The sequence below is a fragment of the Mustela lutreola genome, chromosome 2 (genome assembly GCF_030435805.1).
Source record: "Mustela lutreola isolate mMusLut2 chromosome 2, mMusLut2.pri, whole genome shotgun sequence".
Taxonomy (NCBI): Eukaryota; Metazoa; Chordata; class Mammalia; order Carnivora; family Mustelidae; genus Mustela; species Mustela lutreola.
In genome coordinates, this window is record NC_081291.1 from 14,490,051 (window position 1) to 14,505,890 (window position 15,840).

Sequence of the window (15,840 nt, forward strand, 5' to 3'; positions counted from 1 at the left end):
CTGTCCTTGTGGGGAGCTGGAAAGAGCCTGGGGGCTGCACCCACAGAGGAGTGGGAGTGCTGGAGGGTGTTTTGCTGCCAGGGAAGGGATGCGCTGAGCTTCTCAGCAGTAAATGGTGGGGGAGGGGGAGGCAGGAGCTGCTCTGAGGACTGGAGACCTAGCCAAGGCCCTTCCCTAGTGTGGCTCACCTTGAGCCATCTTCATCTGACCCCACCCCACCCCCCACAAGGGGTGGAAACTTACCTTTTTGATTTTTCGATATTCCTGCAAAATCTGGCCCCGAGTAGTCTGGAGGAGAAACAAAAGAGAAAGCGAACAATGCTCTCGCCTGCAGGAGGCCCAGACTGAGCTTGTCTGATAACCTGTGACCTGCAGAGTCACCACCAGCCTTGAGACAGTAGGCCTGAGAGAAGTTGACAAAGTAAAGAGAGCCAGGCTGGGGTTGGGGGTGGTGCGGGAGGGGAGGATGAGCAGGGCAGGAGGTGGGGGAGGAAGCCGGGCCAGGGGAGTGAGGGGCAGGGGCCCAGCCTCAGGGACAAACACAGTGGCCTATGCAGTGGGAGGGAGGAGGCTAAGAGCAGGCCGGGCGGCCTCCTTCCCTCACACCCAGCTGGCCTGCCCACTGTTCAAGGCCAAGAGCAGAGCCCCCCCACCACCTGGGGGTGCAGGGGGATACTGAGGAACGTCCATGTGGGGGCTACAGGAGGGAGAAGAGCAAGACCCCAGGACTCCTCTGTCCCAGACCCTCGGAACCCTCATCACTCCTCCAACTATGAGCTGTTTCCTCTGGAAACCAAAGAGGTCCCCACAACCCCAACACCCTAATTAATCAGACTAACTCTGAAAGGTGGCATGAGGGGAGTGACCAACGGCACTGCCCCCACTCCTCCCAGCAGGGAGCTCCCAACATGGGTCAGCTTGAGCAGAGGGGGAGGAGCCACAGGGACTCTCCAGCCCCAGCCCTGTGGCTCTGATAGCACAGATGGGCTGTGAGCTGCACAGCAGACCCAACCCTACAGGTCCTGGCTGTTTCAGGGGCTCTGAACAAGACTCCCCAGGTGGGGGGCCATCTCCTGCCTGTGGAGCCGGTCTCCAGTGTCCCCACTGCACAGGAAGTGGAGCCGGGCCCCAGAGCCCGTGGACTCCCATGGCAGAGCCCTGGAGGACTGACCAAGCACACCAGCAGCTAGGGACAGCTGCCTGCCAGGCTGCGACAGGGAGAAACACGGGCTGAGCGAGGCAGCCCTCCTCACCTGGGAGAGGTAGTGGCCAGGCTCTGGGGCCACCGGTGGGGTTGGAAGTCTTGGCTTTGGCTGCACCCATGAGAAACCTGCCACCCTACCCAGGCAGGGTGCAGAGCGCAGGGACTAGCACACCCCACCAGGGGTGGGGAGCAGGGAACAGGGCGGGGGGCCGGGGGCCATGGCCGGGGCGCTACCTACCTCGTATTCCTCGGAGCCCTGGGACAGCTGCCGGAGCTGGGCGTCCAGCTGCGTGAAGCGCCGCGTGATCTGCTCGATGCGTGCGTGCAGGTCGCGGTACTCGCTGTATTCTGCATTGAAGTCGTTCTTGTAGCTCTGGCGCTGCTCCGAGGAGGAAATGGTAGCATATTTTCTGAGGAGACAGAAAAGAGGGGCCCGGCAGGGCTCAGGGGGCTGCGGGGGGAGAGGGTGGAGTGCCCCTGGCTGCACGCCTGGCCCCACCGGGCGCCAACGTCAGGGGCAACCGCCCGGCTCCAGGAGGAGCCTGGGCCTGGAACAGGCTGTGTGGCCCAAGACGACCCCCGCCCCCGGGGAAGTCCTCCAGAGGCCCAGCTGCAGCGCAGGGCAGAGGGCAGGGTGGGGAGAAGGCGCTAGGCCAGCGAGGGAAGTGCTCACAGCAAGTAGTCGGGCGTCTCTGAGGTCGATGTGGGGACACTTGAGCTGCTGCAGGTCCCGTTCAAAGCTACAAAGAAAGATCAAAAGGTCTGTTGTCTGAAGGACACGGAGGGGCAGCAGATGGCAGAGGCAGGGAGAAGGCCCGTCAGGGGCCACCTAGGGGGCCTCACGGGACCTGGCAGCACCACAGCCGAGCATAGCATGTGTCCCCGAACCAGTCGTGGGATGTGCAGAGAGCATGACGGTGCCATGTGCAGGTTTTCAGCAAGGAGCTGCAAGCAAGTACAAGTTCATTGCAGGCCCAGAGCCTGAGCTAGTCAGCAACACTGCTGGCTCTGCGAACTGCGTGGCAAAGACCATTACTCTGGAGATAAGCAACCCACCTGCCCACCTCTGGCCAAGCGGACAGAGCCAGAGGGCTGCATGGGAGAGCCCTGGCTCCAGCCTGCACCGCAGGCCGCCCACGAGGTGGGACTGTGGGACATGGGATTGTCCATGCCACTTGGGGGCACAGCTGACCAGAACTACAATGTAGCCTTCCCAGGGGCTTCCTTCCAATGGCGTTTCTTCCCAGCGTAGAAGAGATTCTGTCACTGTGCCACATGTCGTCAGTACACAGCGTGTGTCCCTAGAGGGGCAGTGGACCCCCCCCCGGGAATCCCTGTGCCCCGGGACTCCCACTAATGGAGGGAGCGCATGTTTCCCACCTCTCAGGGCTGTAGCCCAATGAACACACATGTGAGAGCTTAGGCCATACTTCTGCCACACATGCTTTGTGTGAGTTACGCCTTCCAGAGTGTTCTGCCATTTGTGGGCCCAGTCAACACAGCCTTATTTAGCCCTTCTGAATCTTTACCAGGTGAGAGAACAAACAGAGAAACCAAGGCTCAGGGTCATATTCTCCTGGCACTTAAGCCACCTTCGAGCTCTAGCATGAGGCAAACCTCAGGGCTCAGCCCCCACCAAACCCACTGAGCTGGTTCCCACGGCAGGGCTGGGGCCTAAAGGGAACCCTCCCCGCAGCTGCCTCCTGCCCCTTCTACCAGCTTCTCCTGTGCTTCCCTGGGGCTGGGTGCCACTAGGAGAAGGCTCCCCACCCAGCACACCAGCCTGCCCAGGAAGGCACACGGAGGCAGCAGGAGGGGGAGACAGACCGAGCAAGAGCGGGGAGCAGGCACGAGAATGGACAGAGGACCCAGAGCTGGACCGGTAGCACGGGGGACAGGTAGCCCTGAGGAACACAAGTTGGGGCTACAAGGTCCAGGTTGGCATCCACACAGGGGTGGCTAAGGAAAGCCATCCGCTGGACAGGTGCAGGCTGCTGCGTCTGCCTGGGGCAGAGATGAGCGTGGTGCAGGGCCTGGACGGTGGCCCACGGAGGAGTGGGTTCAACTGATGCCGTCCCTCCCACATGAGACACAGATGCAAGGAAGCTTCCTCACATGCTGCCCTGGAACCTTCTCCAGCGCATCTGAGGGAGGGGCATGGTGCACAAAGAACAATGCCATTGTTAAGGAAGGTGGGTGGTTCCAGCATGTGTGGCTGCCCCCACCAGCAGAGCACACAGAGGACGTCCCAGAAGGCATCCGGGAACAGGGCGGTAGGCCTCTGTGCTCGGCCATTCCTGTTACATTTGAGGCGCCTGGGAGACGGAGATTCAGATGGACAAAACATTGCTTTTAGTACCTTAGTTGTCCTTCTCTCTTCCTTGGGCCCCCTACTCCCTGGTGTGCTGATTCCAAATCTCACTTTCCCACCTTAACCTGGGGACAAGATGCCCAGGCCCATGTGCCCTAGACAGGATCTGAAGCCAGCTGAGTGCCACATGTCCTCCTCCCTTCCCGGGCCCTGCTGGGGGAACATGGGTCTTTGCTTTCACCATTTAGCACAGGACGTGCTGCCTGGCTGGGCCTGCTCAGAGTTTGTCTCTCCAGACAGGACCACCTCCGGGGAGCCAGGCCTTGTCTCCCCACCCCGCTGCTGCCAACACCTGCCCTCCAGCCAGAGGGAGGGGCTGGCAAACCACCTTTCTGGAGAGCAGGTGAACAACTCATTGAAAAGCCTTCAGGAGAAAGCAGCTCTGTTCTTGCCCCAGGAATGCCTCCTGGGTGGATCCTTTGGGGGGAACTGATCTGAAAGCAGCAGCAAGTTTCACAGCCAGGAGTGTCTGCAGCCGCAGCTCTGTGGCCACGCCATGCCCATCAGGTTAACAGCAACATGGGCTGTTCCACTCAGGAGCCCTGGGCTACAAACTCAAGGTAGCCCAGGCTCTGAGGGTGAAGATCCCTACTCCCACCCCAAGTCTGGCCTGTCCATATACCTCCACAGTATCTCTGGGCCTCACAAAGGTTCTCTGGCTCAGCACACAGCCCCAGCTGGCCCCACACCCCTCTCATCCTGCTGCTGTGATCCCAGATCTCTCGACTTCCCACTCTGTGACCTCCTTCTGACTCCTATTGCCTGCTGTTCTATGGACAGCTTCCCAAACCCAGTCTCCACGTGCTGAATGTTTGCCAGTCAGCAGGCTACATGAGGCCTGTGGCAGTCCAGGTGCTGCCCCACTCCAGCCAGGCCCTGCACCCCACTGCCTTCCTTGAACCCCAGCTCCACCCTGCTCCCTTTCAGTGTCTCGGACCTCCCAGCAACCAGAGCTGAGCCCGGAACTAGTTCCTCTCTGGGTGGACTGTCTCCTCCCACAGGCCCCAGGTCAGAGGCTCTGTGCTCCCAGCACTGGCCTGACACACAGCAGGGCTGAGACCGCTGGGACCTTCACAGACAACCTTGTATAAGAACACAGGGTGCAGGGGCGCCCGGGTGGCTCAGATGGTTAAGCATCTGCCTTTAGCTCAGGTCATGATCTCCAGTTTTGCAGATCACGCCCCACATCGGGCTCTAAGCTCAACAGGGTATCTGCTTCTTCCTCTCTCTGCCTCTTCTCCTGCCTGGGCTCTCTCTGCCTCTCTCTTTAGTGAATAAACAAAAAATCTTAAAAAAACAAAAAAAACACTGGGCATGGGTGCGCCGGGGTGGCTCAGTTGGTTAAATGTCTATCTTCGGCTCAGGTCATGCTGTCGGGGTCCTGGGGTCGAGCTCCACATTGGGCTCCCTGTTCAGCGGGGAGTCTGCTTCTCTAACCGCTCCCAACCCCGCTCATGCTCTCTTTCTCACTTTTTTTTCAAATAAATAAATAAAATCCTAAAAAACAAACAACCAAACACATGGCACAAAGAAACTGAATGTGCAGGGCATACCACTATGGGGCTCTTGCGGTGGTAGAGTCCCTCTCTGGGCAATGGTGGGGGTAGGCTGGAGCTCAGGCTCCTGGCACTGTCCTCCTACAGAGTCCCCCACCCCAGGCCTGCCTCCTGGTACATACCCGGGGCATCTGGTGGGGCTCCTAGGGGGCTGGGCATGTGGTCTGGCAACCGGGCCCGGTGTCTATCCTCAGCTGCTCTCTCCTTGTCTTTGTGCTTCTTGGACTTCTTCTTGGATTTGCTGCGTGATGAGCCACCATGGGGCCTGCTGGGCTGGGCACAGTCCGTCAGCAGGGGCAAGCTGAGGCACGTAGTCGGGGCCGGTGCGGCCACTTCCCCGTGCTCACAGTCCCGGCCACTGTGACCCAGGTCATTGCTGACGTCAGCTAGAGGGTCATGGGTCCTCGGGGGCTCCAACCGTGGGGGCAGGTGGGCGTCTGAGCCAGCTAGTGGGCCTGGAGTGGGCAGCAGGGCCTCACGGCCGTGGGGTGCACTCAGCTTCCCATTGATGGCAGGCTGTGCTCTCTGGGTAAAATGTGATATCCTGGTTTTCTTGCTGACCAGGGAGTCGGTGAAGTCAGGAGGCTGTGATCGTTTCTGCAACGGTAGGGAAACAAATTTAAAAGGGAGACTGTGTCTGGAGCCACAGATGTCTCCTGAGGAGTAGGTGGGGGAGCAACAGGCCCTGAGCTCAGGAGGCCCTAGGAAACCTGGGGCCTAACTGCAAGGCCCACTCTGGCCACAAGGGGGCATACCCAGAAAAGAACCAGCCTTTTGCTAACCTAGGCTCAGCTCACCCTGAGGACAGAGCCAAGGAAGGGCAGCATCATGGAACTAGCCAGCTGAGCAGTCAAGAAGGGCCGTCTCTACGGACTGCTCTGAAACTTGGCAGTATTCGGCGTCATCTCTGGATGATAGGGATGGTGAAAGGACCAAGTCTGAAGGACACACAGCAGCCCCTCAGGCTGGGACACCCCCCCCCCCACCAGACCCAAGACTACTTGCATCCCCAAGGGACACCCTGTGACATGGTGCAGGCGCAGCCTTACTCCACAAGTGAGAACGCTGAGGCATGTGAGACGAGGCCAGACCACGGATCTCCCAGACCCTGGGAAATGACTAGAGAGCAAGGTGGCGGGCCCACCATCGGTGGGGGAACAGGGCAAGGAGGCTGTCAGCCCTCTACTTTGGCCCAGGGCCAGGTCAGGCACAGACCTGACCTCTCCACGAGGAGGATTCAGGGCCTTGGACATACGCTGGGAAAGGGGGAAATAAGGGACTTAGGGTGAAGGACTCACGAGCCAGAGCGCACAGGTGGGGACACCTGAGCACCCATCCTGACTACTGACTGAACCAGCAGTGGTCACGGCTCACAAGGCCCTGCACCTGCAGCTGGCCTGCTCGATTCTACGGATCCTTCATGACAGCCCTGGGAGGCCAGTGCACTTGCCATGCCTGCTGTACACAGAACCCTGGGCTCAGGGCAATCCGGGAGCCTGCCCTCCCTTGGCCACAAGACCTACAAACATTCGAGGGAGCTGCACGGAGGGCCCAGGCCCAGTCTGGGGAAGGTCGGGCAGTTGCTCATTCACCGAAGAAAACACCTGCCTCTGAAGGAAGGGCCTCATGGGCTGCCCTAACACAGCTCAGGCCTGGCCCACGGGCCCCTTGCCCACCCTCCTCCCTCACGGCCACCGCGCCTTGTCCCAGCCTGGCCCACTGCTCCTACCTGAGGGGGTGAGGCCGAGTTTCCATGTTCCCTGGGAGGACTGGCTGCAGCAGGGTCTCCGGGCAGGCCAACGGCACTCTGTGGCTGACACAGCTTCCTACAGAGGAGAGGCGGGGTAGCTGTACGGCCCCACAACCTGCCTTCCCGTTGATGCCACACTGTGTCTCCTACAAGAGTGATTCAGGGTGGACCCGCTGTCCCAATGAACCAGAGCAGGGCCAAGTACATGGAGTACCTCAGGGCATGGCGGGCAGAGAGCAGTCCGAACACCCCCGCCCCCCAGGCTCACCCACAGCCTGGAGGATGGCCCACCCGGAGTCCTGTGTGCCTAGAGAAGGCTCAGTGGGCCGCCCGCTCACCCAGACACCTGTTACTGTGGAGACCAGAGACCCGAGTAAAACTAACTGGATATTCAAGCTCTGTGCTATGTCCCTGTGGAAGCTGGGCACACTTGAGCACCGACCCCTCCTTTTAAAAGCAATAATTCATCCTAACAATGCTTACTGCAGAAACCTTAGAAGATGCTGCAGGGGACTGTGATGCCCTAGCCTCACAGGAAGGACTCCTGGATTCAGGTCCCACCTTCCTGAGAGCCAACATGACAGTATCTCCTCAAGGATGACAGGGGCAGTCACCAGCCTACCGGTACCCGAGCACAACAGTGCAGCCAGGGACCAGAAAAGACACCGTGACACTCAAAGGGCAGATAGAGGCCCCACTAGGGACCCTGGCTTGAGGCCGCCCTCTGATCCCCTCTCATATTCCGAGGCTGTGAGTCTCACGGGAGCCCAACAGCCAGCCCGGTGCAGTGCGTGGAGAGAGCAGCACGATCTAATGCTGAAAGCAGACATGGGGCCCCAAGCCACAGCACCCCCCGGCCCGGAGCTCAGAGACCTCACAGAAGGGACTCCTGCAGGACTGTCCCTGCTCTGCTCTGGGGCTGTGGGGAAGGAACCCACAGTGTCCTAGGAGGCCAGGCTGCTCTAGCCACACCTGGACCATGGGATGGACAGAGGTGTGGCCTTAGGAGACTGAGGAAACAGAGGGGCCCACGGGGGGTGCGGAGAAAGCTCGGCAGCCCTCCTGAGGGGACAGAGCCACTCAGCAAAGCCTTGAAGGGCTGCACCGGGGCCTCCAGGTAACAAATGTCAGAGTCCAAAAGAGACAAGAGAAAGCATCTGAAAGCAAAGAGAGACTCTCTAAGCAAATGAAAACTTTAAATCCACTATAGAAACACCAGCCTCAGTATCCCCAGAAAGACAAAGTACTTGAATAGAATTTCTCCAAAGATGATAAACAAATGGCCAATAAGCACACGAACAAGTACACGTGTTTGGTCATCAGGAAAATGCAAGTCAGAACCACAAGGGGATATTACCTCACACCCACTAGGAGGGCTGGAATAAAACAAAACAAGAACGGAAAAGAACAAGTGTTGGTAAGAAAGTGGGGGAAACTAGAAACCTCTGTGTGTGTCGCTAGAGCGGGAGACGTTGTGGAAAAAAGTCTGGCAGTTTCGCAAAAACCTCAATTCCACTCCTCCTGGAGAGAATGGAGAATCCATGTCCATACAGATTCTCGTACACAAATGTTCACAGGACCCCGGACTCCCATGCCGGGAGGCGGAGATGGCCCCATCAGCAGACAGACAACTGTGGCGGATCTCCACGTGCACCAGGTCCCCACGCAGCGCACGTAAAGGAACGAAGCTCTGATACATGTTATGGCCTATGTGAGCCCTAACCGTACACAGATAGAAGGCAGTCACAAAAGGCCAAAAATCCCAAAGTCCCAAAGATCCCATTGATAGGAAACATCCAGAACAGGCAAATCCACAGAGACCGAAAGATTCATGGCTGCCAGGGGCTGGGGGGAGGGGACGCGGGAGTATCTGCTGACATTTGGGGTTCCATTTTGGGGCACGTGTTCTGGAACTAGTACAGGTAGCAGCTGTACAACACTGAAAATGTAATTCACACCACTGAATTGTGAGAAAGAAGAACAAGGCTGGAGGCCTCACAATCCCAGATTTCAAGATCTACTCCAAAGCCATAATAGTCAACACAGTATGGCCTTGGCATGAAAGATAGACACAAGGAAAGTGACTACAGGGCTGGGCACGGCTGCTGAGGCCTCGCAGTGCCCTGGAACACCCGGGACAGGACGGGCCCCAGCAGCCCCACACACGGGAAACAGAAACACAGAGGAAGAATCAAAATGGTGGTGGCAGCAGGTGTCCACGTAGAGCCGAGCCTCAGGGGCCCAGGCTAACCCTGGAAGCATCAGCATACTTAGGTCAGGTATGATTTTGAACAAGCTGTAGGAAAAGGAGGCAGCCCAGCTTCTGGGTGATACTAATCCTCAGCGACAGAAATACCCCAAGGCCTTATTTTTCCTTTTTGCTGCGAGGCTTCAAGAACTGCTATAAATTGGGTTTTCTTCAGGGAGGGAACAACCTAAACTGAAGGAAAAAAGTGTGTAGACGGGTGGCTGGGTAACCTTCAGTGCGGTTGCTGGCATCGAGGATGCCGACGGTGACCTTTGCACACCAACCGGACCAAGCTTCCAAGGACAGCAGGTGCTGCTGGCAACAAGTGGTTTCTGGCACGGCTGATCCCCAAGCAGGGCCCCGGTACTGGCCTTGCTGGTCCAGGTGAAGGCTGAGCGCCCTGGGTTCACACAAGGCCCGGCAGCTCACTCAGCGGAGCAGGAAGGAACAGGGAGGAGGAGCCCGGAATGACAAAGCTCCAGAGCCGAGATTCCTACTGACCCCACCTACACACCAACACACAACAAGGCTACTTGGTCTCGGCCATGCTCCTTCTGGAGCACTCTGTGCGGCCAAGGCCCTTGGGTTTTGAGAAAAGCAGCTACCCAGCAAGAGACTCTGAAGGGAGGGCAGGAATAGCCTTGCAGTGTCCCTAATGCACGCCTTGTCACCTCAAAGCACTTCAGTGGGTAAATCTGACCAATTCAACACCAGACTCTGTCCAAAAATGTCTGATGGATTAAAACACCTGTAGGTGACAGAACCAACGCCAGGCGCGTTTAGCTGTGGCAACAGGAAACGCCAGAAAGAGGATGGGGGTGGGAGCGGTCTTCTGCTGAGAACAGCTCCTCAAGCCCCCCATGACCTTTGGACAGTCGGAGCGGTGACCCCAGGCTAGTTTGGAAGCAGGTACTGGTTTGGGGAGGAGTGCGCTGCAGGGCTGAGGAGGAACTCCGGGTTCACCTAGAGTTGCCCCAAGTCTACATGCAATTACTGCTTTAAAAAGCCGAGCTTCAAAAAAAAAAAAAAAAAAACCCACAACCACATAAATAACTCAAGTCCCTGAGAAATCATTTAAAGACTAATTAGTCTATCAGCCAGTTCCGAGTGGCGCTTCACAGCCTGCGCTCCCGTCAGGCATCGGCAGAGAAGGAAATCATTAACTGCTCGCCTGAGCCAGGCAGGGGCCTACTTAACCACTCTTCCCTGGAGCCACCAAGGCCACTCCTGACCTTGGGTCCCAATTAATCTGAAAGGGAATGTGTTTAATTAATGCTACTTAATCACACCTGTGGGGAGTTTTGTTTTGCTTTGTTTCTCTCTGCTTCAAGTTCTTGGGAGGTTCTTTTAAAGAGGAGGCGGCCTGTAGCTCAAGCCTGTGGGGCTGCGCAGATTTTGGAAGGGCGCTTGACAGGAAAGGAAGCGTGGAACAAGCAGAGCGGACCGAAGCGTCCTGTGTGGGCACTATGGGGCTCTGGTGCGTGACTTGCACCCTTCACTCCACTCAGCAGGTGCTGGCCCGGCCCTGAGGTGTCCCAGGTAGTGGGAAAGATGCCAGAGAGTCTCCACAGATCCCCTCCATCCTGCTCAAGGGCCCTATGACCTTCAGGACCATACAAGGCCACCCTAGCTCCCTCAGGATGCTATCTGTCCCAGAACCAGGGTGGGGGGACATGCCCAGGCACGGGAGGTGGCATTACCGGACAAGCATCCGCTTCAACAGCTGCTGGTCCCCTTCCGAGTAGCCAGGCCAGTCCTTCTGCACGTCCTTATATACACAGTCCTTCAATGTGCACGTACCATCCTTGGCATTCACGTTGGCCACCTGTAAGACAGAGACAGGATCACCTTGCTGGAAGCCTAGGAGAGGCAGAAGTTACTGAAAGTAGGTGATGGAGGCTGGGGGGCAGAGACACACAAGGGGAAAGAGGACAGCACTCCCCCAATCCCCTGCACACTGGGGCAACAAGCCTGAGGTTGCAAAAGGATCCGAACACCAGGTCCTGACACCCAGGTCTTACAGCTGCTGGAAGACACTTCGGCTCCAAAGCAGGCGGGGCTGCCGTCTACACTCCCAGGACCCCAGCACCGGCCTCCCCTGTTATGGACTGAAGGTTTTCGTCTTACCAAAATTCATGTTAAATCTCAGCACCCAAAATGAGATATTAGGAGGTGGGGCCTCTGGGAGGTGATCAGGTCATCAGGGTGGAGCCCTCATGAATGGGACCAGTGTCCCTGTAAAAGAGACTCCAGAAGCTCCCTCCCAACCGCTGCCATGTGGTAACACCGTGAGAAGACAGTCTGTGAACCGGGAAGGGGGTCTTCAGCAATCACCCAATTTTATGGTGCCTTGACTGTAAGACTTCCCAGCCTCCAGAACCGCAAGGAGTAAACATCTGTTGTTCATAAGCTTCCCAGTTTATGTTATTCCAGTAGAGCAGTCTGAAGAGACAGACACCCCCTCTTGGACATGCACTCCAGTGGCAGAGATGGCAGCAGGTCGGGGAGCTGGGGCCCCCAGGGACCAGGCTAAGTCCATCTTCCCCGCAGCCAGCTAGCCCTGCTCAGGCTGATTAACTATGGCCGAGCTTGTCTCCAAGATGGCAAAGATGGACTCAGAACGTCGATCTTAAGGGCACTTGAAGAAGTTCAGGTCCCACTCCCAAGCGGGAGCCCCTGTGCCAGCCTCGCTGGGCCCACAGCACGCAACTGCGGGGGAGCTGGTGTGACAGCAGCCGTTTTCACTACCACGGGCTTCTAAGGGGACTCCAGGTCACAAGGGTTTCCACAAGGAGCATTTTTTTTAATGGCTGAGTAATATTCCACCAAGCATCTGCACTGGATGCCATTTCCAGTTTCTCTGTAGCTTAAACAGACACCACTGTGTGCAGGTTCTCCCACGCTGGTGACGGTTTCCTTCAGCCAGCTTCCCAGAACTGGGATGAGTGGGTCAACGGCTCTGAACATTTTTACAGCTCTTGATGCAGTTTGCTAAAATGCTCCCCAGAAGAGCCACCCACCCATCCACACTCACCCCCCACAGAGGATGAGCCTCCAGGCTTCTCTGAGGCCCTGCCAGCACCGGAGACAGATGTTCTTATAGAAGGAAGAGAGAAGGTGCCTTTGAAGAGTGTGATTTCATCTGTGCTGCTCATCAGAATCCCTGATCCCTTGGGGTGGGGGGGCTGGAAATGACCAGCCCACAGTATCCCCTGAGACCTTCCCCTTCCTCAAGCTGTTGGGGTCCTGCTACTGCACCCAGCCCCCAGGGAGGACATGCTGGGTAGTAAATACAGAAGCACAAAGCAGACGGGGCCATTCAGAAGAAAACAGAGTACACAAGGGGGGGATGTTCTGCCCACAGACACCAGATAAGCTGCCCCACAGAAGGCTGCTGAATTCGAATCAACCAGAGAAGCCGGAGCCCAGCACGGGGCCTTTCTGATCCCAGGCAAGGGCTGGGAACAACGGCAGCATCTCAGAGGTTAGAAAAGCAGGCACCCCAGGCAGAATGACATCAGTACCAACAGATCCCCAGCTCTTCAAAAACCGAGCCTGGCCTGCTGGCTGCACTTGAGGGTTGCTCAGAGGGTAAATCTCAGATGTTAACTGTGTGCTTGGTCAGCCAAGTTCCACATTCTGCATTTGAGGGGCTCATGTGCTTCTTCTTTATTCTGGGCACAAACAGGGTGAGAGAGGATGATGGGAGCAAGGGCCACTTCCAAGAATGCTACAGTAGGGGCTGATGGCAGCCTGACCGGCCAGCAGTGTGGGCTACAGCACACCCGGGGACAATGCTGGCTCACGTCTAAAGACCCGGCATTTTGCCAGCCCTGCCTCATTCTCTCCGAGTTCCAGCCCAGGGGAAGGGCCTCCACTGTGCCTCCTTTGAGTTCCCACGGATAAGGCTGACACCTGTGACCTTCCAAGGAAACCAACCCCCTCAGAACATCATTCCTGGTTCTGGAGCTTTCTGGATGCTTTGACAGGCCCCTCTGCCAAAGAAAACTTCTGAGCTGTGAAGCTACACGTCTATCTTCTAAACAGGCCTTGAGCCGACCCGTATGCTCAGAGGGAGAACTGCGCAGCTTGGTCCTCACCTGCACTACTCCGGGCGGGGGAGAGTGGCTCAAGAGGTCAAATCCAGGGGCACCTGGGTGGCTCAGTTGGTCAGGCAGCTGACTCCTGATTTCATCATGATCTCAGGGTCATGAGATTGAGCCCGAACCCCATGTTGGGCTCCATGCTGGACATGGAGCCTGCTTAGAATTCTCTCTCCCTCTGCCCACCTCCCTCCTGCCTTCACACGCACCCTTAAAACAAGAGGCCATTAAAAAAAAAAAAAAAAAAAAAAAAAAAAACAAGAGGCCATATCCAGAGTTTCCCGGCAAGTGGCGCCCCTGAAGCCAGAGTCCCAGTGACAAGGGGCAGTGAGCCCCATAGCTCATCTTCAAACACAACTACTCATTATCACAGTATGTGAATTTTGCACTGTCTGCACGCCCAGAGCATCTGAGGCAGGATGTAAGGGGGGCAAGTGAGCTGGAGGACAGAACCCCTCGAGGTTCAACCATGCCTCCTCCACAGGACAGGACTGTCCACTGCCAGCCAAGTGAACCTCTTGGCAGGGCCCCGAGGCAGCTGCATGGTCCAGCTGACGTGGCGAGGCCAGAACAAGCTGTTCACCTTCCCAGGGGTCCTCCAGCTCCCTCCACAGGCTCTGGGAGACAGGGAAGGGCGTAGGGGAAGCGGCCAGGCCTACAGCTCTTGCTCTGAGGCCTGAGCTCTTCCGTAATAGCAGGCTCCATCTGCTGACATCACGTTCCCCCCACAGCTCAGCCTCTCACCCCGAGGTGCTGCAGTCAAGCTGTGGCCACACACAGCAGCCCAAGGGTCCACAAGTGAAGCCCCTTGCCCAGGGCTGCGGCTGTCGAGTGGCAGGGAAGCTGCCTGACTGAGGAGGCTGAGCTCTGAGGTTACCCAGGCTTCTCTGGACTCTACAATAACTGGGCAACTGATGTCCAGGATCCTGTGTGCTGTGCCTGCTGCCTGTGTGTTCGCAGATGGTGCAGACTAGGGTGCTGACCTCACGCTGACCAACCTCAAGGCCACTGGACAGCAAGCACCACAACCAGGGACATGTCCGTGACAGCCCTAAGCATGTCCTAACCGAGAAGGCCGAGGCTCTGAGGCAGGCTGACACTCCTGGAAGAGACCCCGGGAAGGGCCCTTCCCAAGCCACCCTGTGTCCAGACCCGGTGCAGAAGCCACTCAAGGCTGACTGGACCCTCAACCTGGCCCCGGGCAAGCACGAACCTGCTGGAGGAGGCCATCCAGCGCATCCTTGTCCGCCTGGGCCAGGCCGTCCTTCTGCAGCCGCAGCAACAGCTCGGCCTTCCGGTAGGGCCTCAGCGCCAGGAGGTGAAGCACCCGGTCGCGAAAGGGCCTCTGAGACACCCCACTGCCCCCGCTAATGCCACCAACATTGCTCTTCTTGATGGCACTGGCCAGGTTGATGGGGGTCGCCCGCTTCCGGGAGGGGACAGCGTCCGTGGCCCCCGGGGCTGGTTTCCGAAACTGAACCTTCTTGCCTGCAACAAGAGCCAAGGCATTAGGGATGTGAGGGGGTGAGGGGGTGAGGGGGTATCCCTCAGTGTCCCTCTGCCTGGGGCGGATGCCAAGTTCTGAACGAATGCGAGGATGCCCACCCATGGCCGCCAGCCCCAGGGGAAGGCAGTCTGAGCTAGGCCCTGCCTGGGTGGCTCAGTGGAGACCCAGGACAGCTGAGAGCACCACCTGCTGACCGCACACAGCTCAGCAGGGGCTTACAGGGCCCCCAGCGTCAGAAGCGGGAGCTACAGGAGACAAAATGTACTTCATCATGGGCAGTCCAACCACTACAGGGAGAAGGGGCCAAAAGTAAAAAGAGTAGGGTTCCTGAATGGTCAGAGACAGGTATCCCCAGAGCCTACACATCAGAGCACTGTGCTGGCCCCACAGGATCCCCCATTCACTTTTATGAAAAAGGAGGACTGAACAAAGGCATCGGGCCGCTTGGGTAGCTTCTCTGGAGATGCCAGGGTAAGAGCAGCTCCCTGGCTGCAGCCCCATCAGGCACTTCTTGGGCAGACATGGCTATGCTCAGAGTCCCAGGGGCAGCAGCCAGATCCCCCCACCCTTTCAGAGCAAACAGACTCCAGCTCTGCTCTGGATGGAGGGGCCTCGGCTCAGAAACTGTGAACTCCACTCTGGACAGCGGCATCACCCCTGAGGAACATGCATGGCCAAGGGCAGGCGGTGCATGCCTCATGAACTTGGGCCAGAAAGCTCTCCATGAGGACTTCTTTTTGTTGTTTTTGTTCTCATCCCTTAAATCTCATTTGTCAAATTAACACAGGAAGAAATGCATTCAGAATCCTCAGGGTCAGGCTTAGGGTCAGCGAGAGGCCTGACACAGTGGGACATGCATGTCTGTCTTCAGAGGCCAGGAGATAAGTGTTTCCACCAGAACCGAAACCACTGCAAAACTCTTGCTGTACCCTCAGTGACCAAAGAAGCCACATTTCTGTCCCAGTTTTAGGCTAAAGGACCAGAAATTTATGAACATGTGTAAGCACGTTCATGTTTGCACATCAAGGTGACAGCAGGCAGGGGAAGCATGCTGGGATTCTGGCTGAGGTTCTGGGGGGTGGGGGGTGGGCTCTGTCCCCA

General features: G+C 57.5%; 1 protein-coding gene across 1 annotated transcript in view; it reads right to left on the bottom strand.

Moving 5' to 3' along the window:
- Positions 1–15,840, bottom strand: part of ELL (elongation factor for RNA polymerase II) — a 73,548-nt gene that overhangs the window by 2,742 nt on the left and 54,966 nt on the right. The window contains exons 5-11 of the mRNA XM_059160542.1: positions 14,446–14,720; positions 10,830–10,954; positions 6,861–6,957; positions 5,254–5,728; positions 1,878–1,944; positions 1,443–1,614; positions 244–288 (exon numbers count right to left, since the gene is read on the bottom strand). Of these exons, the coding sequence (XP_059016525.1) occupies positions 244–288; positions 1,443–1,614; positions 1,878–1,944; positions 5,254–5,728; positions 6,861–6,957; positions 10,830–10,954; positions 14,446–14,720 (1,256 nt within the window). The remainder of the gene's footprint in view (positions 1–243; positions 289–1,442; positions 1,615–1,877; positions 1,945–5,253; positions 5,729–6,860; positions 6,958–10,829; positions 10,955–14,445; positions 14,721–15,840) is intronic.